Raw genomic sequence first — 16,407 nt, 5'->3', positions numbered from 1 at the left:
TCGCTTTTTGAGATCACATCCAGCCTTTCCACTGGAGAGAGTCTTCAGATGTCATCCAAAGTTCATGGCTACTCGGTCAGCCAAGAAATGTGCTTCACAGACACGCATTAGAATACTATCTGAAAACACAGCCCCTGCTCTGGAAAGTCTAAAAAGCCACACAGGATTTGAATTCCCTTTGCCTTTGTGTTTTTAAGCATCTTTGAATATAGCGGGTTCCTTCAGTTGCTTGGAGAAAAATCCAGCAAGGATGAACATGAAGGAAGAGGTGAAAAGCACCGAAGCTGTGGGTGAACAAACTGAAGTCTAGAAAAGTCAGGATCAAGGTCTGATGTGCAGGGTAGCAACTGATGGAGGTGACAATGCCCCATTATCTTTTTGAAAGCTGATGAATACTCCCCCACTGAAAGGCATTTTCTTATTTAAGCAGGGCAATAAGGTTTCATCTTAGACAACCAGGCTGCCTGGGGGAGTGCTGCCTCCCAGTCCCACATGAGCTGCACAGGAATGGTGTTCAAAGAGTGCTTCACACTGCTGAATGTACTCTTTGATGGATAACGTAGGCTGAAGAGGTGGCTCAGTCAGTAAAGTGCTTTCCGGCTAAGTATGAAGACCTGAGTTTAGATCCTTATTGCCTACATAAAAAACCATGTGTAGTGGCATATATGTATAATCCTAATGCTTTGAAGGCAGGCACAACAGAGATCCCTGATGTTTGCTGGCCATGCTTAAGTACCACCTCACCATAACACATTGGCTTTAGTTACTCTTGAAAGGCTTGGCACAAGTGACTCCATTTTTGTTGGCTGAAAGAGATGGTCTCACTATGAAGTGAGCCAAATCCATGATCCACGGGTTCCATTCAGAGACCCTGTCTCAAAAATAGACAGACAGACAGACAGGCAACAAAAAAGAAACCAAAGTTGGTGGCTTCCTGAGGAACAACACCTGAGATGTAGCACTTCTGATCAAGCTGTGGTCATATCCATCTTTGACCCATCTATCTTAGCTTCAGTCAGTTCTATACGATGGTCTGACAAGGTCTCAAAACTGTGTGCAATCTTTTCTTGATAGACAAGTTCCTTTTCTGACCACTCCAGGGCTTTGGACATTCCCTTCATCCAGAAAGTGATTCCTAGGGAAATTATAATTCCTTGGAATCCACTGTTTTAATAGTATAATAGCCAAAAGAAGAGAACACAAATAGCTCTCTGTATTTTCTTTCTTGCCAGAATGGCTTAGACTATGAGGGATTTGATGTGAAAATTCCTAAAATATGCCCATGCCTGAGACAACTATTATAAAAGAAATAAAAATAAGAGCCAAGATTAGAAGATAGTGTTTGGTAGCCATGCATAAGTACCACCTCACCATAACATCTTGGTTTTAGTTACTCTTGAAAGGGTTGGCACACGTGACTCCTTTTTGTTGGCTGTAAGAGATAATATCACTATGATATTCAGACTGGCCTTAGACTCACAATCTTTGCGCTTTAGCCTTTTCGGCATTACTTTCTTAGCACAACATTATTTCCATTCTGATAATGTCTTCTCTTATCTCTGTACAATCTTCTGGAAACCCTTAAACATTAGAAGATGAGTCTGTTTGTGATTATTCTCTAAATCTGTAAGAGATCTGAGTTCTTATTTTTGTCAGTGATGTAGCTATAGTATTCTACCAAGCCAAAGAGTCTAAATTTTGTTTCAAGAGTAGAAGCTTAATTAATATATACGGAATGCTTGTGTAGGTCTTCTGTGTGCTGGTGTTAACTGTTGCTGCCTCTTTTGTATGTTAAACATATTTATGTCCTGCTTGCATTACATAAGTCTCCTAAGATGATATAGGTGAACACTGTATCAAGCTAGTATGCTCAAATTAGAATTGGGATTGATGAGAATCCTTCCTAGTTGAAGTTTGTGCACTCCTAATTGGGTACAACAATCTGGCTTGGCATTTATCACCTCTAGGGCTTGAAAAATAATTGTTCTGTGATTCTCTGGCTTTGGGGGTTGGTTACTAGTGAGAGATCTGAGGTTCTTCTGACATTTCTGCACTTGTAGGGGGTTGTTTTCCCTTACAGCTTTGCTTTGCTTTGTATATTTGACATCTTGACTATGATCTGTTGTGGAGATATTCTTCTCTGATCATGTCCATTTGGTTCTAGATGCCTTGTATGTTTGAATGTCTGATTCTTTTCCTAGACTTGGGAAGTTTTCTGCTACAATTTTGTTGGCTACATTTGCTATGCTTTTTAGTGTTTATCTCAACTCCTTCAGCCCATGGATTCTTGGGTTTGGTCTCTTGACCGTATATCTAGATTTTGTGGTCATGCTCTTTTACTTACTTAATATTTTTTTTTTTGTTATAGATGTTTGATTGTAGTATTTCGTTAACCTTGTCCTCTCCCACACTTAGAGTATTTTTTTTTGCTTGATTGGGGCTATTGGTCATGCATTCCACTGTGTTTTTAAATGTTACTCCTTGAGGATTTTTTGTTTGTTTGTTTCTAACATTTCCATTCATTTATTAATTTTTTTTTCAGAATCTCAATTTGCTTGCTAAGACTTTTTTCTGTTTTGCTGACTTTTGTTTTTATCCTCATTGCTGATTTTCTCATTCATTTTCCTGGCATCCCCCTCACCTCCACCCGCTCTGTTAAGAGCACCAGCTGCTCTCTCTGAGGGCCCAGGTGATTTTGTTTCCAGCACCTACATGGCAGTTCACAATTGGCTATAACTCCAATTACAGGGAATCTGAACCTTATTCTGGCTTCCATAAGCACTTCATGCATGTAGTATACACACACACACACACACACACACACACACACACACACACATGCAAAACGTCTACACACATCTTGGTTAGGGTTTCTATTGCTGGCACAAAACACCATGACCAGAAAGCAAGTTGGGGAGAAAAAGGTTTATTTGCCTTATACTTCCATATTGCTGTTCATTATTGAAGGAAGTCAGGACAGGAAGTCAGGCAGGTCAGGAACCTGGATGCAGGAGCTGATGCTGAGGCCTCAAACTGCTTACTGGTTTGCTTCCCCTGCCTTGCTCAACCTGCTTTCTTATAGAATCCAGGACCACCAGGCCAAGGACGGGATCACCCACAGTGGGTTGCACCTTTCCCCATTGATCACTAATTGAGAAAAATGCTCCTCAGCTGGATCTTAAGGCGGCATTTCCTTCTTCTCTGATGACTCTAGCTTGTGTCAAGCCAACACAAAACCAGCCAGTACAACACATTAAAAAAAAGTCTCAAAGAGGTGTCATTACAGAGGTTACCAAGAAACGACAAAAGGATGAGGAGTTGGGCCAGCTTTTTTCTTGGTCCTTGAAAATTAGAGTGACAGTTACATGCATATGGCTGGGTGTCGGTTAAATTGTGGGCTCTTTAATTACTGAGTCTGTCTGATGTCTGGAGAGTAGTCTTTTTGGGAGTATTTTTCCTTCTTTGTGCAGCAGGGACCTTTCTTCGCCATATTCAGCTTTCCATTCTGTAGATTGGACAGACTCAGTCTCTCAAAAATCCTTAGGTCACAGTCGTCAAGTGGCTAATGTTCTCCAAGTGCATATTGTAGGAGGCAGCCACAGCACCGAGACTGGTAAAGGCAGAAGCCCATCTTTGTATGAACCACCCTCCTGGAGGAATGTGGCTGTGGGAATCGTGTTCACCCCTGGAGAGATACATGGCTTTTGAATTTGATCAACTCACTGGCCTCAGGTTTTGTTGTTGTTGTTGTTTTTAGCATTATTAAAACCCAGGTCTATGCTCAGCTGATGAACTCTACACAGCCAAAGGCAGGGTGGTCTCTCCATAGGCACTTCTCAGCCTTAACCTAGCCCTAGAGAGATCATCACCTCTCTCTTAGTGGGTATGTGAACACTCAGACCCTTGAGCCCAGCCATGTCCAGTACTTTTAAAGTAAGAAATCCCTCAGGGCCCTTGGCCATGCTAGTTGTTTCTAGAGCTGGGTGGGCTGTCCCAGTAAGGTGACTTTCCCTTCATTGGGCCCCTCGGCTTCCTTCTCCTCACACTGGCTTCCTTTGATTCTTTGTCCTGCTCTTCTGCTACAGAGCAGGCTTCTTTGTCTGTGGTAGTCTTCCTTTTGCTCTTCCTTACCCCTGGTTTATGTCTCGAGACCCTAACCGTGCAAGCTCTCTTGACACTTAGTTAAATGAATACTCTGTCCCCTTTTCTGATTCTGTGCAGCTTGTTCTGTGCTGCCTTTGCACACCTGTGCTTTCACTACTTGGTGACAATTTGCAGATGCTTTTACCTGTCAAAGGACCCAAGCCTCCAAGAGCTCACTTCTCTTCACCTTTCCTTCCTGCTTTATCACAGCACACAGGCAGCACTAGAATCACGTATTCTGTGAATGGATCTTTGTGAAGGAGTAGCATGTTCAACTCCTGTTTTAGTTAGTGTTCTATTGCTGTAGAAACAACGGGACCACTGCAACTCTTATAAAGGAAATAATTTAATTGGGGCTGGCTGACAGTTCAGAGGTTTAGTCCATTATCATCATGGTGGGAAGTGTGGCAGCACCTAGACAGAAATGATGCTGGAGAAGGAAAAGAGAATTCTACATGCAGATCTGTAGGTAGTAGGAGAAGAACAGCTCTGGGTCTGGCTTGGCCCACCCCCAGTGACACCCATCCTCCAACAAGGCCACACCTTTCAATCCTTTCAAGTAGTGCCACTCCCTGTGAGCCATTTTCATTCAGAGCAGCGCACTTTCCCATTCATTCATTGTTTGAAAAACATTTCAATGGCTGTTAATTATTCTTAGGCTAATTGATGCTTTCACTGGACAGCTCACCTTCAGGTATGGAAAAATGACATGATTTGAAATTGTACCTTGCTGTTGTCGGCAGCAGATGGCCTTAAGGATTGTTTAGTTATTAAATGACATCATCACAAACATGCCCTTTTCAGTCTCTGTTGAAATCGCCTAGGTGAGTAAATTAGCCAGCCTAGCTGTGTTCACCAAGATAAATTACAAAATAGATATGCACAATTTATTTGAAAGTAAATGATGCAAAGCAGCTGAAGTGTAATTTGGGTAGATTTGGTTTTTGTCATCAGCTTGCCTGCTTCACCTTGAACAGCTTGTCTACCACAAGCCCCCAGCAGTTCCAGAACCTTCAGCGTAAAAGCCCTTCAGAAAACAAAGAACTGCAGACAAATTTAAACAAAATGCAAGTGATCCTTGAGGCTCACAAGTGGGACATTTATGAAACCAAACAGCTCTTGAGTTAGCATTCCTGGCCACACACCTGCTGGGGCCCATGAGATAATCCCATTTGGCTTGTTCAGGTTTAAGATTTCTTCTCTGGGCTGGGCTGTAGCCAGCACAGTAAATGATTCATGCAATGGGACTTGGGGGATGTGGAAAATCATTGTCTTGCGATGATGGAGCCTGGAAGGGAGATGGCATTTGCAGCCACCTGGCAAGGGAACACTCACTGCCTCTCAGACCCAGTGTTAGATTCCACAGACCCAGGCTGGCTACTAAGCCAGTTAGCTTGCAGAGCAGCCGCCTCCAGTTCTATCAGGAACATTTCACGTGACAGTAAAGACGAATCTAGCTTTAAACATGAGGGCAAGGGGATGAAGGAAAACAGTGTTTTGTTTTGTTTTAGAGATTGTGATAGATTTCCGCTTAATGTCTAAACATATTGGAACGCAAATACTTGGGAAGTATTGCAAACGGAGGGGTGTGAGGACCATGGGCAACTCTTCAGGCGTGGGACAGCACTACGCTGACCACACTGTGAGGCACATGCTTGTTTCTGTTTTTTTCACAGTAGTTCTCTGTGTGAACCTGTGCATGTACACAATCAATATGATGAACATGCTCTTTATACACAGAGTGTGTATAAAGCTTAACAGCCCACTGAGAACTCCCGTGAGGGCTGGGAGATATCTGTGGATAAACGTACCTGCTGCCCAGGCTGATGACTTGAGTGTCATCCCCAGTATCCACATGGTGGAAGTTGTCCTTTGACCTCAACACATACACCGTACACACACACACACACACACACACACACACACACACACACACACAAATAAACGTAATCTTAAAAAGTTCTGATCGTCCCTGGCCATCAAATCTGAGCGCTGAAGGACCAAGTTGGAGTAGCACCCACCCTGGCCACCCTGGTGTTGATGCTAAGTGGATGATAAAACATGTTTTGTTGAGCCCTGGACTCCAGCCTGCTGCTGAATTTCGAAGGGAATGAATGCTATAATACTTGGAAACCAAGTGAACCACACTTACTTTTTCAGCCAGAAAACAGTCGTCTCTCCAAGGAGGCAGTAGTTCCTGCCAAAAGAAAGGGCTGCTGACTCGGGGACCGAGCCTCAGTTCTGGTTTCTTGAAACGCCTTCTGCCGTCTATGGAGACTATTTCCTTGCGGTGTGTTCCGTTCTTCTTGTCTCTGTGTCAGCGTGGCCGAGGAGCGAGCGCACTAAGGTTGGGTAGCTTCCTGAGCCCCCTCTGCTGCGTTAGCTGCTGGGCAGGCAGTCTTGGCTGGAAATGTCAAACCAGGTGTCACGGGTCTTCCTGGGATAGTCAGGGATTGGATGATCTGGCTGCACACTCAGAAGATTCTCCACTCACCCCATCTCTTCTGGTATTTGAGAAATGTCCAGGCGAGGAGCAGGGACCACTTTTCTGTTAGACCTCTAGGAAATGGGTCTGCAGGCCTGACCTCTTGTCTGACTGACCACCTGTTCTCTCCTTCAGGCTGTCCTTTTCAGGGTCAAGAATAGTCCATTCTGAGTCCATGATCACTGATGATGTAGCTAAGTGTGTGGCATTACTCTCACATGACCAGGAGAGTGGAAGGTGTCTTGAGGCGTGTTCCCAGTCTTATCCTTCTCTGAATCCTATATCTGGACATCAGGAAAGTCCTACCATGAAAGTGATGACCCTGCAGGGTAATAGTGGTGGCCATGGTTTGACACGTTCTCTTTATTGGCAGTTTCCTTTCTCATCCTGCTTATATTAGCTGGATACCTCCATTTGTATGCAGGTCTGCAAGGAGAACATCATCTGAAATCACTGGCCAATGCCAACCACAAAGATGACATTCAGTTTTTGCATTTTGTCCCTGTTAATAGAGGTTGACGGAAGGTCAGGGGCAGCCGATGTTCTAATCTTCAGCCCAGAGCATCGGCCTCACGGGACAGTGTCCTCTTCTTTGTCCTTTCTTCTTCCAGCACCTCAGCTGCTGAAGGACCACCCATCACCCATTGCCTTGTCTCTGTTCACTTTTTCAGTTTTCTAGCTCATGCTCACAGCACACCAGTGGGGAAGGCATTGGTGCCAGAGTGGGGTGGGGTAGTGGGTTGAATATTGGAGTTGGGGTTAAAGCAAGACTGCTGTGAACCGAAGGTCCATGATGTCCAGCTGCTGTGAGGAGATTCTCATCTCATTTATTCAGATACCTTCTTTTTCATTTCTCGATTGCAGAAAGGATAGGTTATTATTTTTTAAAGTGACTGAAAAGTACCCAGAAGACACTAAAATCCCTCACAATGCTGTCTTCTAGAGGCAACCGCTGTTGATGCACTCTGTGGGCAGACAGACCTCTGCTCCTGTCTTACTTCCGCCTTACTTCTGTTGGTTGCCTAGGCTGCCTCTCTTGTGGGGGTGAGGTGGGGAAAATTATGCATCTTGTGGTAGTTATGATTAAATGAGATGTTTCTGAAGCTCTCAGCCCATCTAGAGGAGCAGTGTTAGGACCCTAGCCTGAGCTTTTCAATGTCCAAGTCACTGTCTTAAACTCACTGTGACTGCTGGATTATCGTACCGTGTGAGTACCTGTGGTCCCTTTGACTGCATTCTTTATTTGTGCCATTTTCTAAACATCTTTCTTTCTGTCCCACTGGAGTGGGATATTTGGATTGTCTTCCTCTGCTTGACTATTGTAGACTGTTTTGGTGTTGGTAGAGTGAAGAGAGGACATGAGAAGGGGGGGGGACTTCATCTTTATCTGCAATATATTATTTCTTTTAAAAAAACATGTAAAAGGAATCTAAGGCAAACGATAAGCTGTTAATATGTACTGGCTCTGATAGGTAAGTACATGGGTCTGACCTTATTTTCTGAACTATTTGTGTGTGATGGTTGATTGACATGAGGATGAACGTCTTTGTATTTCACACAGAGATTTGTACATTTCCAGGGCGATTTCCTCAGCAGGAGATCTAAAGTGGCCATATCTGGTGTGACGTTCTCCCGTTAGGTCCAAAGAAGGGTCAAGTGTCTATTTGCAGCCTCTAATTTCTGAGTCATTTTAAAGTAATATTTGAGGCAGGTAGAAGAATTGTATCTTGAAAATGGCCGTGAAGGTAATTACTTTTCTTGTGGTGATATAATGTCTGAGGAGAAGCGATTTCAGGACAGAGAGGTTGGTTTTGACAGAGGTTTGAGGAGAGACAGTCCATCATGGTGGGGAAAGCACCTTCCGTCAGTTCTATCAGTAAGTGTTTACAGTAAGTGGAGCTGGGGTCTAAAACCTAGAGAACTCCCCTCAGTTCCCCAGTGATTCTAGACTTCTCTTAGTAAGGCTCCACCTCTGAAAAGTTCCACATCCTTCCCAAACATTGCCATCAATTGTGACCCAAACACAAGGACCAATTGTGTCCTGTGGTGACATTTCATATCCAAACTAAAGCAGGTGCATTCTTGTTTTTGTTTTTGGTTTTTTTTCTTCCTTTGTGATTTGTCAGTGACCCTTAATGTTAAAGATATTAAACCCTGATTTGGACTAGTGGCAGGAAAGAATCCTTCCTGGTGAAAGATTCTTATGTGAAGTTAGTGTTGTAGGATGCAGACTTCCATTCGTTCTCTGCCACTGGTCTGTCTTTGCCTTCAGACCTGCAGTGGAAGTCTGGGCACATGGCCGAGAGCCTCACCAACATGCCGCGGCACTCACTGTACATCATCATTGGCGCCCTTTGTGTGGCCTTCGTGCTCATGCTCATCATCCTGATTGTGGGCATCTGCCGTATCAGCCGTATCGAGTACCAGGGCTCCTCCCGGCCAGCCTATGAGGAATTCTACAACTGCCGTAGCATTGACAGCGAGTTCAGCAACGCCATCGCATCCATCCGGCATGCCAGGTAAGTCCCGAGGCTCTGTGGTGAGGCAGACAGCGCAGTCCTGGACCCCTGGAGCTCGGCAGTTAGATCAGACTGGCCAGCCAGCACACCTTAGGGATCTTTCTGCCTCTGCTTCCCTAGTGCTGGGATTACAGGTGTGTGCCGCCATGCCTGGACTTTTTCAGTGGTTTCTGGAATTGAAACTTAAGTCCTGTTAGCAAAGCAAGTGTTTTACGAACCGAGTTATCCATCAGCCTGACATTTTCTGTCTTGCTTTTGAAACTGTCGATATGAACACAGACCATCCTCTTGGATTTCGGGGCCTACGAAATGCATAGAGTTTGTGTTTTGGGATGCACTGTCCTGTCCTGGAGGACAGTCAGGAGTTGGTGTGGTATAGGAAGAGCCCAGCACGGTATGATTGGAAACCTCAGAACCCTGTTCCCAGACTATATTCCATCTGATCGCTCAACCATCTGCAAACACAGTTCCCTCTACGCCCCTCTTTATAGAACATGGCTATTGCTAAATTACAGATACTAAGTTATTCTGGAAATAGATGATTGCATGCTTCTCCCACATCTCTTATGGTGCTGAGAAGGTCAGCTAATAGCTCACTGACCTTCGTGAGGGATGTTCTTCCAAAATGGGTAGCAAAATTATTTCGTAAGAATTGATGAATGATCTGAAACATACAATTCAGAAAGTCATTGTACTGAGTTTAGTTTTTTTAAACTAGAGATAAAGTTTAGGCTTTATTCGTGTGTGTGTGTGTGTGTGTGTGTGTCTGTCTGTCCCTGTGTGAAGATGCACATGAGAGGGTGTTGTGTCCCCTGAAACCAGAGTTACAGGTAATTTTGAGCTGCCTGACATGTGCACTAGGAAGCAGATTCCAGTTCTGTGCAAGAGCAGCCAAGGGTTCTTAACCACGGAGACATCTCCTGCTCCCGGAGGTTGGTGTGGAGAGTGGGGCCTGCAGAAACTGCCGGCAGTATAATTTGCATTAGTGTGATATATCAGAAGACTCAAGCAGGCCTCAAATCTGTAGAGTAGCGGCAGAAGAGTTTCGGAATCTTCTTTCTTCAGAGGAAAGTTCCCAAATCCAAGCTTCCCGATTTACCGTGAATTTGGTGCATCAGAAACAGGAATGGAGCCTCGGAAAGGAGCCAGAGACATACCTTTGGATGACTTGGAGCTTCTGTCTCAATGCCTCAGTGGGAGCTGTTTTGTGGAACACTTGTGGCCCTGAGGAAGAGGAACTAGTGGACTCAGGACCATCTCAATAGCTGCTTATCTGGATGCTTCCACTCAGGGTCAGCTCAGGCAATCCAGCTTCCGGGAAGCCCAGGGCCAGTCCACACAACCCCCCACCTGATTGTTTATTTGAGTCTCTCCTTTCAGTTCAGTCTCCCCAACAGGTCCTGGCACATAGCAAATGTCACTAGAATCTGAGGTCTGACATGAATGGTGATCTCTGTTTGTGCTGGCAGAGGATGCTTTGTCTTGTCTACACCCCTGAGTATTAGCTCAGGACGTGGTCCCAGCCAACAGAACTAGTTCCAGTATCCTAGATCGCTGGGCTAGAGGCAGAGGGTACAAAAAGGATAGGGAACTGACAGGTTTCCTTGGTGTTGAAGCTTCTCTCTCCTGTGTTCCCAGAGGACGCTTAGCTCATAGAAAGAAGCAAGAGCTATAGCTTTATACTTGGATGTGTGGGAGACCCAGAAATAAGATTCTACCTATCCCAGACAAATCTGTGATCCTCCCAAATGCAGGAATATGGCATTTCAGGACCCGATCATCTAAAAGGGATGCTCTGTTGCACAATGCCTACACAGCCCTCAGGCAAGATAGCTGAATACTCAGGCAGGGAAGTAGAGACATGATAGCATTAGCAAACCTGATCCTTATTCATTGCCCATCTTTATCGAAATGCACAGGGCGTAACCCCAGCCAGCCAACGCCAGTGTTCCCCAGTAAGTCCAGATGGAAGAGGCCATAGGAAAGCTGAACCTTCCATTCACGGTAATTTCTCGCCTGAAGGTTCTGCACGGTGAGCGGATCTGCAGTCTGCTCTGAAGAGCCAGACCTCTGACAAACTGGCCTTCTTTGCTCTCAATTCCTGGAAACTCTAGGAAGAGTTGGCAAAACTTTGTCCTTTTGATGTGAGCTTCTCTCTAGTTTCCAAACATGGCCTATAGCGAACGCACACTTCATGGGCTGCTTCCTGGCTGCCAGCCTGGACGTGATCCTGAGCTGGAATGACCACAGCCCACTGGGCACAGAAGCTACATTCCAAGTGGGTCACCAGAGATGTGCATAAGGGACCAAAGAAAGGAACATCTGGCGCCTCTGCAGTCAGTCATCAGCTGGAATGAGGAAGCAGTCCCCTCTCCTTTGTCCCAAGAGCCATCTGCCCCATGGCTGCTTTGCTTACACCCAGGTGACAGAGCAATGATCAGCAGGAGATCCAGGGCTCCCCACACCCTGACGGCAGTAAGCCGGCAGAATACAGGAAAAGGAGAAGAGAAAAACCACATTCTCCTGTCCTCACATAACGGGAGCCTTCAGACTTGGGCCTTGCTTATGATCAGAGCCACCCGACATTCTTTATGGCGTTGCTTTTACTGCTTCCGGGAGAATTTGAGATGGAAGAATGTGCTTCTTCTTCTGCCTTATTTACGACTGGTGGTAACAGCTCTCATTCCTTCAGAGAACGAGTCAGGCTCCTAGGACTTGTTACCAAATGTGATGTTTAAGATGCTGGTGCGATATTTGATAGTCCTTGTTCTGAGACCAATTAGGGTGGCCCACCCGTAGCCCATTGGCAAAACATGGCTCAGGATAGCTGTAAATGTAGCTCAACACAAAATTGTAAACTTAATTAAAACACTTAATATATATGTAATATTCATAAATATCTTTTTGTTGGGTTGTTTCAGTAAGCTGTATGAACGTTGATAGCTGTGTAGTACAGAGAAGCAAAAATAGAGTACCTCTCTGGAGTACCTCTGGAGTGGGCAGTATTTAGAGAGCATAGGCCAGGCCCAGTCCAGAGAAAAAAAAGAAGATGATTTTTTTGGCAGCGTGCCACATAAGCAATTGAATGAGTCTGGACACGAGGCAAAGTGTCCTGTGCGCTGATCCTCTTTGTACACGTGCAAGCAAGTGGGCCTAGTTTTGGGCTGTCATGCTTGGTAGATGTGTCAATACTCCTTCTCAAACTTCGCTTATCAGTCTTCAGCTCCAGGGTGAAGCTCAAGTTCACAGTCTTTTGATTTACTGCATCTTGCTACATGGCACGAAACAGAGACATCTAATTTTCCTGGTTTTAAGAAGGCGGATTCTTTTTCAAGCTGGAACTATATAACAAGTGGCTTTAAAAAGGCTATTGAGTCTGTTGAGTTGTTCACATTGTTTTTCCTTTGGCCAAACGGTTGGTTAATTGAGCCAGCTAATACGTACGATTCATTCTCCCATCAAAGTCCCACAGGAAAGTGTGCCAGGGCCACCAGGCTAGGGCAGAGGAAGCCCTCTGTTGTTAGCTTTTCTTCCAAATCATCACTGTTATTACAAAGGCAACTAGCTATTTCACAAGGATTTGTCAACACTTTCTACCTACCTTGGAGTAGCCTCTCTGTACTTCTTGGGAAGAAGTATAGAATTCAACAAGGTTTTTAGTCCGGCCAGTTTTCCAGGATTGCATGGGTATCATCTAGACAGATTAGCAGGCCAAATGCTCAGGTCCAACCCCGCTTCAATGCCAGCACACTGTGTGGGTGTTTCAGAAGGCCTTACAATTTAGAAATGGTTCTTTTTAGGGCCTTTTAAAGATTGCAGTGGGTCACTGTGGGCAGATGGTAGCAGAGGTTCCTTTGTGTTTTGCATGGTGCCCCTGTGGCAAGGTCATGCCTTTGTGTTCCTGAAGGCTAGTCAATATCCAGTGAATTGGAAGGCAACTAATGAAAGTTTAGACAAATCAAAGACCATCCCAGGCATGGTGTAAACTCATACCTGGCATCCTAGGATGTGAGAGGATGAAGCAGTGGGATTACCATGAGTTGGAGGACAGCCTGGACCTTCTAGTAAATTCCAGACCAGTCTAGACTACAGAGTGAGGCCCTGCCTCAAACCGGCTTCCCACCCCCAAGTCAGAGCTCTCCTGAAGAGTGCTCTCTCTTCTCATTCACCCCTTGATCCTATTTCTGACCTTTGTATGAGAGAAAGCAGATGTTCAAAAAGTAGGAGAGAGAGGAGAAAGGAAAGAGGCGAGAGAGAGAGGAGAAAAAAAGGAGAGGAGACAAAGAGGAAGAGATTAGAGGGAGGGAAGTCATGGTAACTAAGCCTCTCTGGTTCCTTGGCGGGGGGCATCTTAATCTTTTCAGAATTTAAGGTGGTTGGTTTTTAAATCTCTTTTTAATGAACCCTGTTGAATGTAAAGTTTTTTTTTTTAAAGTCATATTTTAGAAGAAACAACGGTAGATTTCCATGGAGACTTTGAATTTGTGTTTTACTCCAGAGACTTTGGGGAAAGTGAGGTCTCCAATGGGAGGAGACCACCCAGAAGCTGAACTCGCCATGTTTTAATAATTGCTCTCTAATACTGGCTTGGCAGAAAGTCTTGCAATTGGAGTCTTGACTCCTCTGGCTTCTGGGCATCAGTCCTGCCACTGAGGAGACTTTGATATGCAATAGATTTGTTGGGACAATAGCTTGGTATTCAGAGAAAAAGGATGCGCCTGGGGGCTGAGAGAACTAAAGGGTTGGGTTTGATTAGGAACCCTGGCAGCATTTGTGGACAAACACCTCCACGTTTTAGGTCATTTCTTTATGCTGTGCTTTTTGTGCTGGGGATCTCAGCCAATCTCAGAGCCTTTCCACCAGGGGGAGAAACTGTCTGAGTGCTACCTGGGGACCAATGCCCACCATTGTGTATGCTGGTCATGAGAGTGGATGTAAAACAAAGCTGTCTCTCCAGATATTTATGGGTCTTGAAGAAAAGGAGAAATCGATACATGTTTTCTTAAATCTGTCTCGGAGCTGGCCTGCCTGCCTGATTCACCAAGATTTAACCAGGATGCTTTATCATTAATCCAGTTTGCCTCCTGAACTAAAGACTAATGTTTTCTCCCCTTCAGTGCTAATATCAGGATGCCTCAAATTTTTATACATGCCGAAGAATATACTTTGGAATATTTTTATAGTTCTATTCATTTCTTGAATGTTATTCTTATATGTATGCAGTTATGTAAGTATATATATATGCGCGTGTATGAGTGTGTGTGTTATGTGTAGGTATATGTGTTTATACATGTGTATGTGTGTTACATGTAGGTGTGTGAGTATAAGTGTGTATGTTTTGTATGTAGGTTATGCATGTGTGGGGGGATACAGAGGTTCATGTATAGCTACTTTCTTGGTTGTTCTGCCTCCCAATTTTTGGTAGTTTGTTTCACTAAACTGAAGGCCCATCTCATGGCACCAGTCGGCTAGGCTGGGTGGCCGGTGAGACCTGGCTTCTACCTGTTTTCCTCTTGCCTCCAGCACTGGGTTACCCCAGCACCCATGTCTTGGGCTTTATATGGGTGCTGGGGTGGGGTGTCAGGTTTAGGCCCTCATGTGTATGCAGTAGGCACTTGATGGAAGTTAGTCTTAGCGCTCAACTTTAATAGAAACTGAGCTCCAGCACTAATGTGACGTTTTCTCTTTCTGTGATTTCAGGTTTGGGAAGAAATCTCGGCCTGCGATGTACGATGTGACCCCCATCGCCTATGAGGATTACAGCCCTGATGATAAACCCCTGGTCACACTGATTAAAACGAAAGATTTGTAATCTTTTTTCCTTTTGGATTATTTTTCAAAAAAAAATATGAGATACTAAGATCATTTAAATATTTTTAAGAAAATTAAAAAGCTTAAGGAATTTAAAACGTTAGCTGCTCAAGAGTTTTCAGTAGACTATCGAGGAACTAATTTTCTGCAGCTTTTAGTTTGAAAAAAAAAGTATTTTAAAAAGCCAGAATTTGTGAAACCCATAGACCATGTTTTAATGTACCTTCAGCTCTCAACACTGTATGCTTCGACTAGTGTGGTCTCTCTTGACAGTAGACCCTACCGCGAAACCCAGATGGACTTCTGGGGTTGCTACAGAGTAAAGTCTTACATAGGAAGAGTTTCTTTTGACGTGTGAGTGCCGGCTTCCTTAGTAGAGTTAGGAAAATAAGTAGAGTATGATGCATAGCCCAGTATAACCATTACTTACTAAGACATGGCGTCCGAGATGTTTGTCTTGTGAAAAAAAAAAAAGAAAGAAAAGAAAAGAAAACTAGTTAAATTTATTCTTCCTAACCTGAATGAGATTAGCCTCTGCCTTATTCTGTGCATGGGTAAGTAACTTATTTTCTGCACTGTTTTGTTGAACTCTGAGGAAGCATTGTTCTTTCCAGTTTGTTTTAGTCATTTTTGTAACAGTCCTTGAACTTGACCTTGTAAACATAAAGGAGATAAAGGATCTAGGGAGGCAAACACTGGTCAGTTTCAACCTATAGTTTTTCTTTTAGGAGTCAAGTGGTTTTCTTTTTAATTGTGAGTGGAGTAAGTTATGTTGCAGGTGATTCTTGCTAGGAGGTAGTGTCACGTAAGAGGTGCTGGTCCCTTCTGTGGTGTTTCTCATAGTGCACCTTTATTTATACCCAAGACATCTTTGTGGCTGTATTTGATTGATATGTGCTTCTTATGATTCTTGCTAATTTCAAAGAATATTGAATAAACATTAGCAGGTCAAGGATCTACTTGTCTCATTATTTGAAAATCAACATAAAATGTTTCAGATTGGACACTGGCTGTCAATCCATCCAAGTGTTTATGACATTTAAAAACACCCGAGCGACAACTTATGGTTTGAATGTGTCTCTGAGAGGTTCATGTGTTAAAGGCATGATCCCCAAGAATTGATATGTGACCTTTAATTGGGTGGGGCCTGGGGAGCTGTCATTTGGGAGCTGCCTTTGAAAAGGACTGGGGTAGTTCTCGTGAGGGCCTGTTATGAGACAGCTCACATCCTGAGTGTCTTTTTGGCTTCCTTTATGACATAATAACTCCCACCATTGAGACACCCTCCACCATGATTCTCTCACAGCAGGTTACCCGATCTTGGAATTTGAGCCTTTAGAATTATGAAATTAAGAAAGGTCCCATTTCTTTCTAAAATGAGCTCACATCAGATATTTTGTTTCAGAGCTAACACAGCATCTCGATAGCCGCCAGGGCCATTCCCTGCCC

The 16,407-nt window shown here is 44.2% G+C and overlaps 1 protein-coding gene across 1 annotated transcript in view; it reads left to right on the top strand.

Moving 5' to 3' along the window:
- Window positions 1–15,913, top strand: part of Dner (delta/notch like EGF repeat containing) — a 277,351-nt gene extending 261,438 nt beyond the window's left edge. The window contains exons 12-13 of the mRNA XM_060368734.1: window positions 8,901–9,147; window positions 14,848–15,913. Of these exons, the coding sequence (XP_060224717.1) occupies window positions 8,901–9,147; window positions 14,848–14,959 (359 nt within the window). The 3' untranslated portion in view covers window positions 14,960–15,913. The remainder of the gene's footprint in view (window positions 1–8,900; window positions 9,148–14,847) is intronic.
- Window positions 15,914–16,407: the final 494 nt, after the last annotated feature.

The sequence above is a fragment of the Meriones unguiculatus genome, chromosome 15, assembly GCF_030254825.1.
Source record: "Meriones unguiculatus strain TT.TT164.6M chromosome 15, Bangor_MerUng_6.1, whole genome shotgun sequence".
Taxonomy (NCBI): domain Eukaryota; kingdom Metazoa; phylum Chordata; class Mammalia; order Rodentia; family Muridae; genus Meriones; species Meriones unguiculatus.
Note: the sequence above shows the minus strand (reverse complement) of the source record. Positions and strands in the feature narration are given on the sequence as shown.